Raw genomic sequence first — 20,760 nt, 5'->3', positions numbered from 1 at the left:
CAGGAAGGTCGACCATGGACTCAGAACTTAATTCAGACAGAGGTGGCAAGTCGGACGGCTTCCAGTACGCCATCACTCCGCCTAATTAAATGCCCTTCCCATCTCCAAGCTCCCCTCCAGAGAGAGGAGAAGCTTCTGCCCATGGTCAGTGCCCTTAAACAAGTCAGTGTGAATCTAATTGGCTCCCGCATTAGGGCTAGAAATCACATCTAATTAACAAGATCCATTTGATCATAGTGGCTGAGAATATTGTTCTGAATGGCTGAACATGTTCAAACTCAGTCACTGCGCTTAAGAAGCACTTTCATCTGTGACCAGATGTCACTTCATTATCCTTCAATGCGTTGGCAGTAGTGAGTTTTGAAAGTTGGGGAGGGCTAGAGAGACAAGATAATGGGCCTCCATCATTAGTAAAACCTCTGATCAAAGGGCAGTCATGAGCACTACTTGTAATGAACTGGGGATCCTGCAAATTGATCTGGCAATCTTTAGTTCGCTGATTCAGTGCACTTAATCTGTTATTACTGTCAACATCAATGCAATTGATCTAAAAACAACAAAGTCAGAGGAGATTGTCAGTGGTCTCCGTGGTTAGAACTCGGGTTTGACATTAGCAGTTTTATGCCACATTAATATCAAATGTAAATTATAATGCAGCAAATGTTTCAAAGTTGAGAATATGTCACCTGAAGTGAGATCATTGGGCCACATCTGTAGCTGGAGTGTAGAACTTTTAACTTAGAGAACATTCAGAATGATCTAGCAGAATGACAATTTTCTGTTTTTGTTTAAAAATCTCACCCTTGTTTTCAAATCCCTCCATGACCTCCCCTCTCACTGTCTCTGTAACCTCTTTCAGCCTTAAACTCTTCAAGATTTCTGAGCTCCTCTAATTGTGGCCTCTTGTACATCCCCAAGTTTCATTGTTCCCCGATTGGTGGCTGTGCCTTCAGTTGCCTGTGAGGCCCTTAGCTCTGGAATTCCCTCCCTAAACCTCTCCACCTCTCTCCCTCCCTCTCCTCCTTTTAAGGTGTTCCTTAAAACTTCCCTCTCTGACAAAATTTTTGGTCATCTGTCTTAATATCACCTTATGTGGCTCAGGGTTAAATTTTGTTTGGTCACTCCTGTGAAGCACCATGAGATGTTTTATGAGGTTAAAGATGCTATATAAATACAAGTTGTTATAATCATTACATTTCTATTGGCTGATAAAAGGCTGATGAAGCCAATAATCAAAGGACTGTAATCACACCTTGAGTGTATCTATTTTGGTTAAACATAATGGAAGAAATTTCCTCTGCCAAACAAGGTTGAGCATCATGCATCTAATTCTGAGCCAGGGAAAATATAGTAAACATTTAATTTGTTATATTTAGAGTGTTGACCTTAACTGATAAGTAGAAGTGAAGAGCTTCCCATTTCTTGAGGTTTGTTCTGATGTCGGTCAGTAATTTGGACATGTCGATCTTGTATAATTGAGAAGTTTGGGACAATAAAATGGCCAAGTTGACCATTCCTTTAGGAGAGAATCTTTGGAATTCTCTACCCCAGAGGTTTCTGAGTGCTCAGTCATTGAGTATCTTCATGAATATACTCAATAGGTTTCTCAACGCTAAGGGAACCAAGGGATATGGGGGAAAGGGTGGGAAAGTGGAGTTGTGAGAGAAGGTCAGCCATGATCTTACTGAATGGCAGAGCAGGCTCGAGAGGCCGATTAGCCTACTCTTGCTTTTATTTCTTGTCTTTAAGGTCGTAACCTGAGACTTCACCATGCAAGTAACTTGGCATTCAATGGAAAGTCATCTCAGTCAGACTAATTCACTTTGTATCCTGAAATTATGCAAACCCTGACTTCCCTCCCACACCTGATCAATTTTTTAAAGCATTTTTTGGGATGTGGGCATCGCTGGAAAGACCAGCATTTATTGCCTATCCCCTAGTTGGCCTTGAGAAGGTAGGGGTGAGCCACCTTCTTGAACTGCTGCAGTCCATGTGGTGAGGATTAGCTATGTCCCCAGCACCCAGCATCATCGCTCATTTTATGCCTGTAAACTGGGCGTGGTGTCAACACATCTCTTAGCTTTTGAGTAACAGCAACAACAAAAAAATAAGCACCAAGAAAGTTAAACCAAACTGAATGACAGGTCTGAGTGCTGTTGCTCTCATCTCCTTACGTAGCAGTTCTATATTTAACACATTGATCATGTAGTCCTGGGAGCTGCAGTTCCCCAGTCTTGGCTTTCCAGTAAATACAAAATGTGGGTTTTCCTGGTCCTGCCAGTGGTGGAATTGGAAATTCCTGCTCAAAGTCTCGGGCTTTTGGCTGCTCTCCGAATTCTCTGGTCCCACCCATACCCATTCCCACCGCAGGCGGGACAGGCAAATGATAACTTCTCAAGACAAATGACAATGATAATTTTAGTTAATATTTTTAATGGAGCATCTGAATAAGAAAATGACGATTGTTATTTCTATTTCCCCAGTTTTGCTGTCGGTGTAATTTTTTTTTTAGAGTTTTATCCTTTCACATTCTGTTTCAGGACCTTCACTGAATGACACTTCCTCATCCTGACGAGTGAGAGATTCTGAGACAGAACAGGACTTTCTGTTTGCTTGCTGCTTGTTTTATTCAGCTTATGTCTAGGCTCTTGCTATATCGAACACCCCTTTTTTACGTACATTGGAAACTCATTAAAATATGAATATATAATACTAACAAAGCATGACTAGCCAGTTAACCTGGCCCTTCAAAAGATTCAGCTACTGTTTTGTGTGCCGATCCTTTTGAGAACATCAACTGCTGCCTGTTCAGCCAGCCTTTACGCAGAAACATTTAAATGAAAAGCAAATGATCTAGAAAGCATTTCTTTGTCTTGTCCACAATAGAAAACCTCCTCAAGAACTGCTTAGCAGTTTCATTCTCTTAATGATGAAAGACCAAAGACCTGAAACGTTAACTCTGTTTCTCTGTCCAAGGATGCTGCCAGATCTCCTGGATATTTCCAGCATTTTCTGTCTTTATTTGGGCACTACTATTTCTCTCCGGTGACCATGGTGTAGTGGTAGTGTCACCGGACTAATAACTTAGATTCTCTGGGGACAATGGTTCAAAACCAGCATAGCAGCTGGTGAATTTTAAATTCAATTAATAAAATCTAGAATTGAAAGCTAGTCTCAGTAACAGCGACCAAGATAACTATCACTGATTGTTGTAAAAAAAAACCCATTCGGCCCTTTAGAACCATAGAACACTACAGCACAGAAAACAGGCCATTCGGCCCTTCTAGTCTGTTAGGGAACAAAATCTGCCATCCTTTTCCCAGGCTCACCTACATGTGACTCCAGACCCACAGCAGTGCGTTTGACCCTTAACTGCCCTCTGAAGTGGCCCAGCAAGTCACTCAGTTCCAGGGCAATTAAGGGTGGGCAACAAACGCTGGCCTTGTGCAGATTTTAAACGGTATAAAATGTTATAACAGTGGAAAACTTAATTGGATGCAGTAACAAAAATCGTATCATTAAATTGCAAGAATGCATTGAACAACATTTTAATCCGGAGAAATGTCAGATCCAAAATTGAACTTTCTCTTATCAGTGCAATGTAGAATATATCTCTACATTTTCTACTGTTTAAAATTTGTCCTGACAAGATTAGGATTAGGCTGGAAGCCTAATGGTCAGAAACCATTATTGCAGCGTGGGAGTGAATTGTACAAATACTTTCTCACGAGATGTAAAGGCTGTTTTGATGGATAACCTCAGTTTCACTCTATCAGACTGTGTCCAGGTCCAGAAACACACTGTTGCTGAATGTGTGAAACAGGAGCAGGATTACCAGGTGCACAAAAATAGCCCATTCGCTCATGCTTGGGTGCAAAACAGGCTTATTTTGGGATTGTGCATCGTGATTTTGTGAATCGCCCTATTCACCACTGGTTTTAATCTGGGTAAAAGACAATTGTAGTCGGTGGGGTTGGGGAAGCGGTATAAATGGAGCTGTACCCCAGCACCTTCAGGTTATGAGAAGGGTGAAGACAGGGGGCCTGAGAGAATGAGAACAAACCTTGGACTGCTTTGTACAATATAAGTTCAGATGCAATATCTAAATATTTTAATTCCCCACTGGTGATAACTGCTTGAAGGACATCAACACTCTTACAGCTTTCCCAAAGAACATAGCAACAAACTGTGGAAAATCTACTGATGATTTAATAGAATAATTACTGGGCTAAATTTTGCCACCAAGGCACAGGGGGTTCAGGGTGGTGGTGGTGGTGGGGGGGGCGCATAGAGAGGAGGTGGGATGGGGTCAGTGGTGGTGAAATTCAGATCGTTGTGCTTCAGGCTGGCTCCTTGATGTTGACCTGCCTCTGGGTGAGTGTCCCAGGACAGGTTGCCATGGAAATCGACAATCCACTCCATGGAGACAGGCAGCCAATTGAAGCCCCACTCATGGACCGTTTTCAAAACCCGCCAGCGTTTTCCCAGCATTGGACCAGCCCCTCCCCTCACCCTCGCTGAGTCCGGAGGTCAGCAGCAATTCCAAGGCAGCCATTGGCTGGCAGGCCAGAGGGCAACCTCTTTGGAGGTACCCTAGCGCCCGCCTTTCTGCCTCAGCAGTGCCCACCTCTATCAATGAGACTATTGGCCGGACAGTGCTATGGCCCTTCTCATTGGATCCCCACCTCGGGAACTCACCCAACGTCTTTAATTGGACTTTGAATGTGGCGGTGGCCAATTGGAAGCCCACCTCAAGTAAAGTCTCACTAGCGGGCACCTTGACAACAAGAGTGGGCTCAGGACTCGCACATGGTCCTGACACTGGGTTCCTGGCGCTCATGGGAGAATTCAGTCCGTTGGGAATTCTGCTGGTAACATGTGGATAAGAAATCTGCCTAATCAGAAAAGAAATGAAAATAGATCTCAGAGACCCCTTACTTCCCAAGGCAATTAGAGCAGTTGGAAAAGACACATTGAAGCTAGAAGCTATGGCTGGTTGGGACTTATCCGCCAATGAAGAGCAAACAAATACTGGAACTATCCTTGTGGCAACTGCTGACATAAATAGGAGAAGTAGAGGCAATGATGGGAGACCAGGATAAACTAGCAGTCTGGGAGTTGGTTAGCTTAGATGGGTAGAGTGTGGTGTAGAATGACACCAACTGTACAGGTTAAATCCCTGTGCTGGCTGTGGCCCCTCCACCTTACCTCATGCTTGATGTGGAGTGGTGCCCCTGTCAAGCTATGTAACCATTTGTCTCCTTCTAACAGAGAGAGGTATCTACGGTCCATCACCAAAACCTGCTTTGTTCTCCTTCAGCCTTTGGACTGAGATCTTGGGAGACGTGGAAAGATATTCCTGTAGATTAATTATTCTATTCTGAAATAACTCCAGTGTCAGAAATTCAGACAAAAATGTTCTGCGAAATAGGAAACAAAATATTAGTTTTGAAACACTTTATTCCACCTGTAATTCACAAATGCTGTACTTCAGTGAATTTATAACTAAACATAATGCCCAACGTCTTAATGGAATATTGGCCAATTTTTAAAAAAAATTCGTTCATGGGATGTGGGCGTTGTTGGCTGCTAAAGGGAATTAGTTCAATTTAAAATGAGTTCATCTTGGCTGCTGGTTTGAAGAGTGCTCGAGGAGTTAATGCATGTTGAGATGGAAGAGCTGTGTGAAACAGATTTAGCTGCGCAGTTTTGAATGTAGCTAACAGCACAGGGCCATCCCCAAGGTAAACAGGTGAAAGTGCGATTTAAAGTAGCACTGATAAATCAGTGGGTTAATTCAGTAATTACATGTGGGTACACAACAGGTAGTTTTGGGTGTGTTGTCTGTTCTGTGCTGAATTAGCTGAGTGAAGCTGACGGGCGTGAGAGTTAGCGTTACACTCAGGAGTTAAGGAGTGTAAAATTGACTCGGCCTCTCGCTCCTGATTGTTGCCCCCTGGGTGTGTTTGTGTGTAGGTGTTGGGTCAGACTCTGCTGCAGTGGTGACTTGGGGAAGGTGCCATAGAGACACTGGAGTTGTATTCAGTGAGGATGTGATATCTCCAGCTAAGTATTATTGTTACCTGCAGTTTTCCACTTGAAATATAAACCTTTAAAGAGACTTGTAGACTTTTTTTTAAAAAAAAAAGCATTCCAACAACGTAGCACTCCTGTCGGAAATGTCATAAAAACAGTTAGGGACAGAACAATTCATCTCTGATTGCGGAATATTTAAACGTCTCACCTCTTGTGAAACAACAGCAACAACTTGTATTTATATAGCCCCTTAATGTAGTAACACATCCCAAGGTGCTTCACAGGAACATTTATCAAACAAACTTTGATCTCAAGCCAAATAAGGAGATATTAGGACAGGTGATCAAAAGCTTAGTCAAAGCAGTGGGTTTTAAGGAGTGTCTTAAAGGAGGAGAGAGTGGCGGAAAGATCAGGTGAGATCAAGTAATCCAGTATAGATGGAGAATTGGACATTCTGGGACAGTCCTGGTCTGGTGTGGTTCATTTTTCCTCGCGCTTTGCTAACTGAGCTGCTCAACAACTCGATTAGACAAATACGTGCCGGAATATTATTCTAGCATAAAACATTGACTTGCAGAGTTTGAGGGGCTCTGCACAGCTCTGGAAATCTCCTGCAAATCAAATTTGCAGAATTCAGCACAAACAGAAATAATCTGGCAAACAGCAACAGTGTCAGTAACAATGGCAAGGTGCAGTTTAACATGTAAAGACCTAAAGTGAGGCTTTTTGTATGAAAGAGTATTGCTGTAAACACTAAGATGGGGCAATGGTGTTACACTCCACTCTGCCATGGAGTAATAGGTCACACTTTCAAAGCACCTGTCTCCGTGCACAAAATTCCTAATTCTATATGTGTAAACATTCAGTGATGCCAACCTGGACTATTCCTCGTCCACGGCCTGGAATTAAACAACAAAATGAACTGGCAGGGGCCTGATGTAAGTTACCTTTCTCGCTTCGGGCTATACATGGCAAGGAGCCAAACTAGTTAATACTTTACAAAAACAGAAATACCTGGAAAAACTCAGCAGGTCTGGCAGCATCGGTGGAGAAGAGCACAGATGACATTTCGAGTCCTCACGACCCTTCAACAGAACTCTTCTCTGTGCTTCTTCTGTGCTCTTCTCCACCGATGCTGCCAGACCTGCTGAGTTTTTCCAGGTATTTCTGTTTCTGTTTTTGTTTTGGATTTCCAGCATCCGCAGTTCTTTGCTTTTATCTCTGTAGTTAATAATTTAAATGAACAGAATAACAGCTCTACAAATGGAAGTACAGCAATTTGTGATTGTCATGGACAGTGTCGGTTTCCAATTGTTTCAGTCCTTCGATCTAAAAGTGAAACATTGGGTGCAATTTTAATTGAATCTGGTAGATGGGAGATCCTCAGGGTCAGGTCGAATGCTACTTTTACACCCTGTCCAATGGGGGCAATTTTAACCCATTTCGCCGGTCAGGAAACTGATGGGATTGGGCCCAGTGTTGGTTTACATACCCCGTCTCCGCACCCCCCCCCCGCCCCCCCACCGCCAACAGAGTTTACTGTCTGTTACAATCAACGAGTAATCTTATCAGGAGCAAACTGCTGTGTTGTGCTGTCCTTACAAACCACTGTTTGATCATTTATTTCAATTTTTTGTGAGTTCCTAATGGCGAGACATGAAAATCAAATCGCAACGTTAATAATCACGGAAAGAAATTAAACCCAGGATGCTAGGGACAAGCCACAAAGAAAGCTCCAGGAATGAAGTGAACATTTTTACACCAATGTGAAAACATAAGCACATTGTAAACCAAAATACTAACCTATTTAGACTTCATATCAGCAATCAAACTTCATAATATCCCTTTGATTATGGCTGTCAAATCATCTCTTGTAATCAATGTCTTGAATGATCCTGTTAATTTTCTATAAGCCATTTCTAACTTTACCTCACACTGCTGTTTGGAAAGAGGATTAGGTGATCATGTGCAGTAATCTGCATTGGAATCTGTTCATGCAGAGTTCTGTCATTAAAGGCTGAAAAGACTAAAGCTTCACAGGTATGTTTGCTATGACGATGAGTCTTGCAAGGCTGTTCATCTTGCTAAGAAACTAAGGCAGATCTACGCTGAATGTACAGCACAGAACAGGCCATTCGGCCCAACTTCCCTGTGCTGGTGGTTCTGTTCCACTTGAGCCTCCTCCCACCCCTCTTCATCTCATCCTATCTGCATATCCTTCTAGTCCTTTCTCCCTCATGTCTTCATCCAGCTTTTGCTCATGATTCATCTATATGATTCATCAATGTCATCTTGTAGAATGGGCACAGTATTCAGTTGGAGGTCGAGGAACTTACAGGTTAGCCATGGGCGGAATCTTCCGATCTTGGCGGGTGTCTTGTGCGCTGCCTGACAAAGTGGTGAGGCACCCCGCACTGACTCTGAGGAGGAAGGGCCCCGTATCTCCCGCCATCAGGCAGTTAAGTGGACAGCAGTGGGCCTTCCTCCCAACTGAGGATCCTAAAGGACAACTTCCCGCCCGCCAAGAGCTGCCAGCCAATCAGAGGCCAGCGGCTCTTGCATTCGGCAACGCCACGGAGGAGGCGCTGGTTGCTGGCGGAAGTCTCAGGATCACAGAGTGACCCAGGAACAAGGTAAGTACTGTTGGGGGGTTGGGGGGGGCGGTCTCGCGGGGAGAGGGGCCATGGGCACCCCTTCCCCGCCCCCCACAGCTGACATGCAGCCTGCACAATGTTACCAGTTATGCAGGTGGACCCACCTGAAGCTGGGAAGATTGCACTGAAGGCAGGAGGAAGCCCTTAAGTGGCTGTTAATTGGCCACTGAAGGGACTCGAGTGGGCAGGAAGATCCACCATGAGCCTTGCTGCACATGAACACTCCATTGAATCACAGAATTGTTACAGCACAGGAGGAGACCATTTGGCCCATCGTGTCTGCACCAGCTCTCCGAATGAGCCATTCACTTAGTGCCACTCTCCTTCCTTCTCCCATATCCCTGCACACTCTCTTCCTTTTCCGACAACTGTCTAATTCCCTTTTGAATGCCTTGATTGAACCTGTCTTCACCACACTCAGTCCAACCCAGTCCATGCTGGTGTTTATCCACCGCTCGAGCCTCCACCCATCTTTCCTCATCTAAATCTAACATCATAACCCTCTATTCCCTTCTCCATCATTGGCCGTTTTGTGTTAGACACCCTTTCTTCAGCATTATTAATTACCCCTTTAAGTGGATCTTATGTTCCCTATGATCATGAGTTGCACTCTTTTCTACCCTTATGTACGTTAACAATAGTATTACCCAGGGATCATAACACAGGACCCTGACTCCATCACCAGATACTGAAATAGAACATGGGGGACTGTCCTCTTTAAGGATTGTGAACTGAAATAGCACTTTACTGAGATACTGCTCATTTGGTCAATAACTGCTTTATTTACATAAAATACATGAATGAACAGTATGCTGTTTCCATAATGAAAGCCTTTATTTTCCTCCAGTCTTCAGTTGTGAAATCAACGAAGACGTCATTTGCTTTCTCTCTAAATAGAGACTCTCCTTTATCCTACCCTTCAATGCCACGTTCGTTCTGACTTCAAAGCACGGGCGCAGGATTACACACCCGGTGGTCAGCATTTTCAGCTACAGTGGGGTCAGGAACAGGTGCAGGCCAGAGAGCAGCACTGGACCCTGTCACCTCCGGAACCCAACGCTATTTTCAAAAGGAGAGCAGGAGATCACCTCCAATTTATGGATCATTAACTTCTGCCCATTTTGACTCCTTAAGGAATTTAAAGTTTTCTTTTAACTGTTGAAAATTTTTGGGAGCGGGGGGGAAATCTTGCTCTGAATCGTGTGTACTTGGTTGAGGCTGCTGGCCCCCTGAAGTTCTGCCTTCTCTCTTCTGCAAGGCAGCGGCAGGCCCTATCATGGCTACCGTCTGCCTTTGCTGCTTGTGCTTTTCAGGCAGCTCCGACCTCCTGATAATACTTTTTGCAGCTAATTGAGCAGTGAGCTCATCTCCAGCCAATTAGGGCATTCACATTTAAAGATAGTGCTGCATGAGTGACACAGATGGAGCGTGGGATCATGACGCGGGAATTGGATTGGATTTCCTTGGAGTGGGTGAGACTCCATGGAGAGGTGAAAATGGAAGCCTGGACTTTCTTTTAAAAAAAAAGCTCCTTTTTACTACAGGCCAATAAAAGTGTCATTGTCCAGACCCTTTAAAGTAGCAATGGCTCAAATTGCAAGCACTTGAAACCTCTTTATCTTGTGTAAATAAACATTGTGAAATTGATGGCATAGATCAGAGAGCCAGAGCTGTCAATCAAGCAATGTTTCCCCTGGGGCTCAGGTGTTTCAACAGACTAATGGATTTCTGGATTCTCAGCCAAGCCTCATTATGTATTCTTGGCTGAGAGCCCAAACCTCTTCTTTTTTTAAAGAAATTGGAAAGTTAACAATAAATGACTTTGTTAAAGGCTTTTTTTTTTACACATTCAACTGTCACTATAGGGTTAATTAGTTCCATACAGTGTATAGTGGGTGAATGGGCATCAAAGTGCCATAGCTTGGCATGGGGGGGCATGAGCAGCCATAGTGGGTGAATTTGGGGGGGGGGTGGGCGCATACGTTTGCACGAGGGGCTGCTTTCTCCAGAGGCGATTGGGCCAAGCTGGGAATTTTCCTGACTATTGCTGCCCACCTCGAGGATGAAAATCCAGGCCATCATCTGGGAGTTGGATTCCCATCCCGATTTGAAAATTCAGCCCAGTGACTGAGACAGTGAGAGACTTCCTGCTCGTATAATCACATGCAGACAATATACCACCCAGAATGACTATTTGGTCAATACTGAATAAGGCCAATCTTGCTTGGTGGGCTACAAAGCTTATTAATAAATGTGACCATTTCAGATAACTGAGTCATTGTCTACACTATCTTATATAATATCTATGCTGTTATTTCTAGGGTAGAACTACTGCAATTCCACCGCTGCCCTTAGAAATACAGAAATATGGTGGAGCTTTACCCCACCTAGTGGCTGGGAGGACTCTAGTGCTGTCCTGCCTGCTGGGATTTTATGGGATAAACACCAAGATGCCTGATTAATGAAATCAAAGAAATGACATGACCCCTTAAATTTGAAGCCATTGAGATTGGGATTGATTGTAAATCACTTGCAGAGCAGTTATCTGGAAGTTGTGTATTGTCTTGCCTGCTCATGCTGCCTTCAGCAAGAGTAGGTCAAAGTCACTGGGATCTGTAGTTTCTTTAATAGGATTAACCACAGCCTCCAAACATCATGCCCTTATGTCAACACAAACTACCCACAGCAACTTATATTTATACAGCGCCTTTAATATAATGAAATGTTCCAAGTTGCTTCACAGGAGCATTATAAAGCCAAGATGACATCAAGCCACCTAAGGAGATTAGGTCAGGTGACCAAAAGCTTGGCCAAAGAGGTAGGTTTTAAGGATTATTTTAAAGGAGGAAAGGGAGGTAGAAAGGGGGAAAGAGGTGTAGGGAGGAAATTCCAGAGCTTGGGGCCTAGGCAACTGAAGGCACAGCTCACCAATGGTGGAGAAGTTAAAATTGGGAATGCACAAGAGGGTAGGATTAGAGGAGTGCAGATATCTCAGAGGATTATGAGGCTGGGGGAGATTACAGAGATAGGGAGAGGTAAGGCCATGGAGGGATCGGAAAACAAGGATGAGAATTTGAAAATCAAGACGTTGCTTGACCGGAAGCCAATGAAAGTTGGTGAGCGCTGGGTGATCGGGAACATGGATGTTTCCTATCTTGCATGGTGGAACATGGAAAGCAGTCAATGTCTTTTTGTTATTTATCCCATAGTACACCCATAACTAACTCTGTTCAAAATACAGTCTCCTAGCTAGCTGTCTCTATACTCACTGTATTCCTTATTACCTCACTCATACAGACTTAGTGTCTTCTGCGGGTTTGAAAGCAGAAAGGGGAGCGAAATGAGAGGCAAGGGTGTCAGATTGATACCCCAGTGAGTTCCCACCTCCTTGCCGGAGGCTAGGTCAGTGCAGCATGGGTACCTGCCTGGCAGTGGCTGGTAGGCAATTCGTCCAATTAGGAGTTCATGGGAGGAAGAGTGTGGAATCCGGTGGAATTGTTACGGCATCTGAGCTGACTCCCACTGAGCACGGAGCCCGGCAGCCCCATGGAGGTGTCCTCCCAGCGATAAGCCAGTGGAGTCAGACACCCCTGTGACAGGGCTCCAGCGATGTAAGGCTGTATCCACAGCAGGCACCAATCCACTGGAAGGGTTTCCCCCTCCCCCGCTCCATTGGCTATGCCAGCCTCGGGCCTCTTTATTTACAGCATTCCATTCACACTTCTGAGGGCATCTCCGTTTCAAGGTGCCCTCACAGTCCCCTCTCCCAGCTACCCCCAGCTGTGGGCTCTCCAATTGGGCTGGGAGCCTCAGGAACCCACCCACTCCTGTTAATTGGAAGGCGACGCAGAGGCAGCCAACTAGGAGGCCGTCTCCTGGAAGACTGCATCGGGGCGCGCACTGGAGAGCTGTATCGGGTTGGGATACTGGAAATAAGTCCCAACTCCTCAAAATAATTGATCAGCAGAAAATTCTACCCATTATCCCCGTTTCTGTCTCCACAGACACTGCCCGATCTACTGAGTATTTCCAGCACCTTCTGTTTTTACTTATGATTTCCAGCTGTATTTTGCCTTTGTATTCGGTTTATATTAGCACAGTGCGAACACCAGCAAAGTCATAGGCAGCTCGAATCAGAGCTGCTTCACCTTTGGCCTTGTGCTGCATTTAGTGCAGTTACTTCACAGGTCTGGGCCGAGGTGTGACCGTCAGCCTCCTAACTTTCCAAATAAAGTGAAGAAATGGAGCGTGCAATCCCAGTGCTCCCGTTCATCCTGCTTTGCTTAAACCAGCTCAACACCCTGGACAAGACGCTGGCTCTTGACATCACCTGAGCCTGAAGGAAGCTGCGGGTCATTAAAGTTCACGCTTTTGTTGTGCGTATTATTAATTATGACAATGGAAGGACAGCCTCAGGACTGACAAAAATACGTTTGAAGTGTTGCACTGTTACAAGCCTCTTTCAACAGCAAATTCGAGTGACAGCTGCTGAACACCGTGTCAGGTGGCAAGTGTGGGACATGGAAAAGTCACATGTTCAAACTTTATCAGTTGAAACACTTTTTTTTTGTAATTAATGCCAGATTTGCGAAACATTTTGCAACTGTTGAACATGGGATGAGAAATGGACTGGTGAAAAAAAATCAGACAAACTAGAATCAAACATCACAAACTTTGCTCTCATCAACGCTCCACGTTCCACTTCTTGCCTAAGAAGAAGTTATTGTTTATTTTTCTGTGTTAAGTTTATGAATTATTTCCAAAATGGATCACTGAGAGATTGTGTTTTTTGTTTGTTGCAGAAACCTGGTTCCCTCAAACCTTGTTGCTGCAGCTTTCCGATCAGTAAGTTTCACTCCATTGAAACATTCAAACATATGCAATGTGACAGGAAAATGAATAAACAGCTGGAGTAGATCAATGAATGGAATGGCACTTGCTAAACAACCCTGACTGTGCTAAGAATTATGCTGAAAAACAATTTAAGATTATCAATCAGGCTTGCAGCGTGGCTCACTTATGTGTGCTAGAAGCCACATATACTCACACACACGGCCCTGTCCTCTGCAGACAGAAGAAGCATATCCCATGCATTGTGCCTTTTTCAACCAAACAAAATCCTGGGGGACAGCCATTCCCTGGATCATTCCTCATCGCAACGCCTTGACCAATCAGAGTCGACCTGCCTGGTTTGAATTTGAACAAAAGCTTGGGGTGAGATGGTGGCATTGTCACAGGACTAGTATTCTAGTGGCCCAGAGTAATGCTCTGGGGACCTAGGTTCGAATCCCACCACAGCAGATGGTGAAATTTGAATTCAATAAAAATATAGAATTTAAAGTCTGATGAAACCATTGCCAATTGTTGTAAAACCTCATCTGGTTCCCTTTAGGGAAGGACATCTGCTGTCCTTATCTGGTCTGGCCTACTGTGACTCCAGACCCACAGCAATGTGGTTGACTTTTAATAATGCTCTCTGAATGGGCAATAAATGCTGGCCTAGCCAGCGATGCCCACATCCCATGAATGGAAAAAAAAAGTTAATTGTTCCCTGTTCGTTCTCCATGGCAATGCCTCTACCAATCAGAGTCCACTTGCCAACCAATCAGCACACTCTTCTCATGTAGTATAAATTGTTGTTCCCCTTACTATTGGTATTCTTGTGAACTGTCCTGATGAATGCAAGTCAAAAAGCTTTGACAGCATGTCTCTTTTTTTAAGCAATAAATGCTGTAACTTCGTTTTCCACTCTAGTTTTCCCTGGTTCACAAACTAAATTTTAGATTTTGATGACATTTCTCACAAGTGCACAGTTCTAAGTTCCAAGTTGGAATCCTTGCTAAATGTCCATCTAAGGTTGGGAAAGGATATGCCAACTTTCCAAAATAACACTTGGAAAAGATTTCCTCTGCTGTGTGAATTAAATCGTAGCGATAATTTTTAAACTTTCAAATAATGAACGAATGGAAAGCTCCTACATTTTTGGTACTATTATAAAGCATACTGTTAAATGTGACTTCACTATGGTGGGCACAAGAACTCATGTAAACATTTCTGAATGAAATTATACCTACTTTATTTGCCTTTAGTGGGGTCACTGATTGCGGTGGTTGGTATCTTGATGTTCCCGATGAAATGCATTTTGCAGGATGTGTTGGTATTTATGTTGATCTATGAATTGGGACAGGTCTAACAGGAGCTTCATTTTTCAGTATGCGACAGATTACAAATGGGTGTTAACAGCTGCTCCTGGTGGAAATATAACATCTGGAAACACTACATATGAAAAGGTAAGAGATGTTAGAACTTAGATAGCCAGGTAGTGAAGGATAGAACTGGAGTCTGGTCTCTCAACACCTATAAACTTTTATTTACAGAGATACATGTTACAAACATGCACCTCCAAACCCAACAACCACAGTTTCAACCTGCTCCTTTATATAGAGCACAAGTTAAACCCCATTTAATGCCATCCACCTGAAAGCAACTACAACACCCAATTAATATACAATTAGAACAAAGACTGGGATGGAACTTCCTGATTAGTTTTATAAGTTTTAAATAAAATGAATGGACATGTCCCAGCTCTTGTGACAGTTTCACGTGAGGGGACATTTCCCTAAACTTTTTGTTTACCTTTATTCAATGTTTTATCAGGGAATGTAATCTCCCTGAGGCCTCAGGGAGATTTCTGCGCTCTTTTGCGTGCGAGGGAGTGCATTCCCGACTCAGGGAACCAACCCCCCCACTCGCCCGCACAGGGAGTGCACAGCCTTAATTGGCCCGCCCACGTAAAATGGCGGCATGGAACCGACCCGGGGTGCCGAGCAGGCCCGCCCCCCCCCCCTCCGCACAACCCCCATGACGGTCGGTGGGGGGAAAGTTCTACCCCATGTTTCAGGTCAATGATGGGGAATCTTTTAAAAATGTGCAAGGCAATTTTCTTTTAACAACAGAAAGACGTCGCTTTGCGCTTCTCCTTGTTGGTGTGAAAAAGTGATCATTCCATTTATATCATTTCCTCCCTTTTATTCCTCTGCCCTGTGCTTGTGTTTGTGATTCCAGGTTCCTGTTGGCACTGAGGTGGAAGGGATGAACATACTAGGACTGATTCTCTTTGCAATGACTTTTGGAATTGCTCTCAGGAAGCTTGGCCCCGATGGAGAGCAGCTGATTAGGTTTTTCAGTGCCTTCAATGATGCAACTATGATCTTGGTTACTTGGATTATGTGGTGAGTTATTCAGTGTGGATCTGGGGGGGGGCGGGGGAAGGACTTTCAATAGTGGAATGTTGCAAGCCCCCCCCACCCCCCACCCAACCCCGGCCGCCTGCCCCCTCTCCCCATGTGGAAAACAGACCCGGGGTGGGGAACAGGATGGTTGAAGTTAAAATGGAGCAGAGCTCTTAGCCACTGCTTTCCTTTCCTGATTTGACCGACCGTAATTTTAATTCCCAGACGGCAAGGATGCATTCCCAAACTGGTGAGATTTCCTTGAAATGTTCAGGTCAAACTCCGATATGTAATCGGGGCACGATGTGCTATTTTAACTCGAGACCCGAGCTGTAGTGGATCCCTTCTGTATTTCAAAGGTTACGGGGAGAAGGCGGGAGAATGGGGTTGAGATACTTATCAGCCATGATTGAATGGCGGAGCAGACTCGATGGGCCGAATGGCCTAATTTCTGCTCCTATGTCTTATGGTCTAAACCCATTGGCAACACAGCCAGGGCCAATCCCTTTCCTAGTTGGGCCAGGGCCTGTGTACCATTTTGGTCCCTGTCCTTATGGAAGAATATATTTACCTCAGAGGGAGTGCAACCAAAGTTGATTAGATTCCGCCCCTGGGTTGAGGGATTCTCCTATGAGCAGAGGTTAAGGAGAATGAGCCTAAAGATTCCTGGATTTTTGAAGAATGAGAGGCGATCTCAATGAAACAGTGAAGATTCCTGGAGGGCTTGACAGGGTAGACATCGAGTGGCTGTTTCCCCCTGGTCAGGGAATCTAGAACGCGGGGGTATAGTCTCAGGGTAAGGGGCCGATCATTTAGGGCTGAGATGAGGAGAAATTAATTCAGTTGTGAATCTTTGGAATTCTCTGTCCTAGAGGGTTTGCTCAGTCTTTGTGTATATTCAAGACAGGTTGATAGATATTTGGCTACTAAGGGAATTAAGGGATGTAGGGATATTGTGGGAAGGTGGAGGTGAGATTGAAGATTAGCCATGACCTGACTGAACGGTGAGCAGGTTCGAGGGGTTGAATGGCTGCCTCCATGTTCTTAGGAGGAGCAGAAATGTCCTACACTTTCCCTGGCTTCTCTTGCAACCCCCGCCCACCGCCCTCCCTCATGTCTCCCCCCATCACAAACACCTCATCTCAGTTTTGGAAATTTTAATTGCTCCTTCCCCCACCCCCAGCTCAACAGTTTTTTGGGGGGAGAGAGTTCCAGATTTGCACTGTTTCTTTCTGGGTTAGAGAGTGTCAGAGAAATCATCATGTGGTGTGAGCATTATAATCAGTCTCAGGATTGCTAGAATAGAGAGCTATAAGTGGGGGTATGGAAAGAATTTAGCTTGACTCCCTAACTCCTGACTTTTAATCAGTTATCTCTGCTGTGAAGTGTACTTTTTAAAAAATTCTTTCATGGGATGTGTGCATCACTGGCTAGGCCAGCATTTACTGCCCATCTCTAACTGCCCCCTTGAGAAGGTGGTGGTGAGCTGCCTTCTTGAACCGCTGCAGTCCATGTGGTGTAGGTACACCCACAGTGCTGTTAGGAAGGGAGTTCCAGGATTTTGACCCAGCGACAGTGAAGGAACGGCGATATATTTCCATGTCAGGATGGTGAGTGGCTTGGAGGGGAACATGCAGGTGGTGGTGTTCCCATGTGTCTGCTGCCCTTGCCCTTCTAGATGGTAGCTGTCGTGGGTTTGGAAGGTGGCGTTGAAGGAGCCTTGGTGAGTTCCTGCAGTGCATCTTGTAAGTGGTACACACTGCTGCCACTGTGTGTCGGTGGTGGAGGGAGTGAATGCTTAAGGTGACTTACACTGATGCTAGCTGAAGACAGAATTGAGTTTGTGTGGGGTGCTGTTTATGAAGAGAATGGGTTGGATGCTGAATGGGAGGCTGTCCCCAGGAACTGTACCCCTGCAGCTGAGGAAATGAGAGGGTAAAGATTATCTTTAATTGTGTTAATCATCCATGTCTTTGTTACCTCCAGACTCGACTATTCCAAACCTTCCCTGTTTGGGTCCGTTCTTCCATCCTCCATAAACATGAGCTCATCCAAAACTGCCACCCGTGTCCTAACTTGCAGCAAGTCCTGTTCACCCATCACCCCCGTGCTCACTGGCCAACATTGACTCCCCATCTGGCAATGCCTTGATTTTAAAATTCTCATCCTTGTTTTCAAATCCCTCTATGGCCTTGCCCCCTCCCTGTCTCTGTAATCTCCTTCAGTTCCAAACTCTCTGGGATCTCTGTGTTCCTCTAATTCTGGCACCTTGAGCATCCCCAATATTAATCACTCCACCATTGGCAGCTGTGCCGTCAGCCACCTGGGGCCCTAAACTCTGGAAATTCCCCCCCCCCTGCCCCCCGCCAATAAACCTCTCTATCTCTCTACCTCTCTCTCCTCCTTTAAGATGCTCCTTAAAATCTAACTCGCTTGTCCTAGTATCTCCTTAATGTGGCTCGGTGGCAAATCTTGATTGATAACACTCCTGAGAAGCGCCTTGGGACATTTTTCCTGCATTAAAGGTGCTATATAAATACAAGTTGTTGTTGTAAATATTCTAGTGTGTACCCATGCCATATTCTCCCTGTCATGATTCACTGCTGATTGTTTTACGTCTTTTCTGAAACAGGTACGCGCCAATTGGAATCCTGTTTCTGGTTGCCAGCAAAATATTGGAGATGGATGATGTTGTTTCCCTGGTAACCGGCTTAGGAAAATACGTTCTTGCTTCCATACTGGGACATTTCATACATGGAGGAATTATTCTACCCTTGATCTATTTGGTGTTTACCCGCAGAAATCCATACAAGTTTCTATTAGGCATCATCACTCCATTGACAACAGCATTCGGGACATGCTCCAGGTCTGAGATTTTTTAAAAATTGTTTTGTCATCAATATAACCCATGGGGGGAAACCATTTTCTGTTCACAGCTATTGAGATTATCAAGTGCTGCAGGTCCAAAACACAAGCCAATTAGGAGACCCCAGATGGCCAACAGCTTGGTCAAAGAGGTAGTTTTAAGGAGCTGAGAGGACCCCCTCATTCTTCTAAACTCCAGAGAGTTTAGGCTCGTTCTACTCAAGTTCTCCTCACACGATAGCCCTGTCATCAAGGGAATCCAGCTGGTACAGTGTTCAGAGGTTAGAGTTTTTCTTAGAGGCTTTTGAAAGGTGCAACGAAGCAACAAAGCAAAGTGTTTTGGAGTGATATCAGGACCTGTTGAATGAAAAATTGGTCAATAATGCATTGCAATGTAAAGAGAAACTCAGAGGTTAGAGGTTACAGGCTGAGAAATCTGAGCAGAAAGTTGCTTAGGCATTGTGGGATGAGATCACGGAATAATTTGATGACCAGGTTAAATTGATGCTCTGGAGGACAATGAACTAGTGGAGGTTTATGAGGAAAGGTAACTGGAGGTTTTACATTCAGGGTAGAGAAGGGAAAGGTTGATCAGGAGAGTGGTTGAGAAATTGTTTATTTTAATTTATTTTTGCGATGTGGACATCACTGGCTAGGCCAGTGTTTATTGCCCATCCCTAATTGCCCTTGAGCATGTAGTGGTCAGCCGCCTTCTTGAACTTCTGCAGTCTACGTACCGTTCTAGGATTTTGATTCAGCGACAGTGAAGGAATGGTGATATATTTCCAAGTCAGGATGGTGAGTGGCTTGGAGGGGAACTTCCAGGCGGTGGTGTTCCCATCTATCTGCTGCTCTTATCCTTCTAGGTGGTAGTGGTTGTGGGTTTGGAAGGTGCTGTTTAAGGAGCCTTGGTGAGTTCCTGCACTGCTGCTACTGTGCATCGGTGGTGGAGGGAGTGAATGTTTGTGGATGGGGTGCTGATCAAGCGGGCTGCTTTGTCCTGGATGGTGTCGAATTTCTTGAGTGTTGTGGGGGCTGCATTCATCCAGGCAAGTGGAGATTGTAGTGGTGATGAAAATGTGAATTAAGCTTTGAGCAATGGAGAATCAGTGTAGAAAGACAGAAGTGTTTCAGAGGTGAAAATTTTAATTTTCAGGATTGACTGGACTTGTCCATTTTTAGAATTTTACAGATGGTGAACTTGCACAAAATCCTCTATGAGAGAAAGCGCTACAACTGGACGACGGAGAGAATGCAAAATGTCTCCTCGATAATGAGACTAAAGGCAGAATTTCTGGCCTGGGCACAGGATGCTGTTTATTATTTTGTATAATTTAGGAATCTCTGATAACACTGTCAGCACATTGTAAATACAGCATAATGATGAAACATTTCATGAGTGATGGGCTTTTCCAGAGTTGCTTTTAGCAGGTGTGGAGAGAGAACTGTTAATATTTACTAGGTTCTCACTCCCACCGTCAGCTGAGTGATATAATTGATGTCTTAATGGACTCTCCACTGATGGAGAATTTACTCACCCATTACTAAAGATTCCAAAGTGTTTGCTTAGCTGGATGTCATAAAAAATCTTGCAACGGAAGCATCACTGTACGTTGGTGTGAGCAGGTGAGAGGGAGAGTGTGCAGTAGAACTGGTCAGTCGGCTCATGGGGAATTAGTGCCCAGTACAAAGAGCACTAAAGGACGTGAACGGGACTCAAAGGGGGAGGGGGGGTGGTGGGAGGGAGGAGGAGGGATTCAGGGAAGTAGAAAAGTGGGATCAGGGGAACATGGGCAAAAGGAGGACAGTGTAGGAATCAGACCACCAGTTCTCAAGGTTTTACGTTAAGCTAAATGAAACATTTTATTAATTTACACAGATACATGGCTACAAATTACTACTATCATAACTTTTAACAAATTCCCAAACTAATCTTCATTAAGGCAATGGCAACCCATAGACTTAACCAAACA

At 44.6% G+C, this 20,760-nt stretch overlaps 1 protein-coding gene across 2 annotated transcripts in view; it reads left to right on the top strand.

The window, feature by feature from the left end:
* Positions 1-20,760, top strand: part of slc1a4 (solute carrier family 1 member 4) — a 36,686-nt gene that overhangs the window by 6,034 nt on the left and 9,892 nt on the right. For both annotated transcript variants that reach the window (XM_078556505.1, XM_078556506.1), the window contains exons 2-5: positions 13,493-13,535; positions 14,903-14,980; positions 15,756-15,922; positions 18,555-18,788. In XM_078556505.1, coding sequence (XP_078412631.1) covers positions 13,493-13,535; positions 14,903-14,980; positions 15,756-15,922; positions 18,555-18,788 — 522 coding nt within the window. The remainder of the gene's footprint in view (positions 1-13,492; positions 13,536-14,902; positions 14,981-15,755; positions 15,923-18,554; positions 18,789-20,760) is intronic.

The sequence above is a fragment of the Cetorhinus maximus genome, chromosome 14 (genome assembly GCF_964194155.1).
Source record: "Cetorhinus maximus chromosome 14, sCetMax3.hap1.1, whole genome shotgun sequence".
Lineage (NCBI taxonomy): Eukaryota > Metazoa > Chordata > Chondrichthyes > Lamniformes > Cetorhinidae > Cetorhinus > Cetorhinus maximus.
This window is presented reverse-complemented; position numbering and strand designations above follow the sequence as displayed.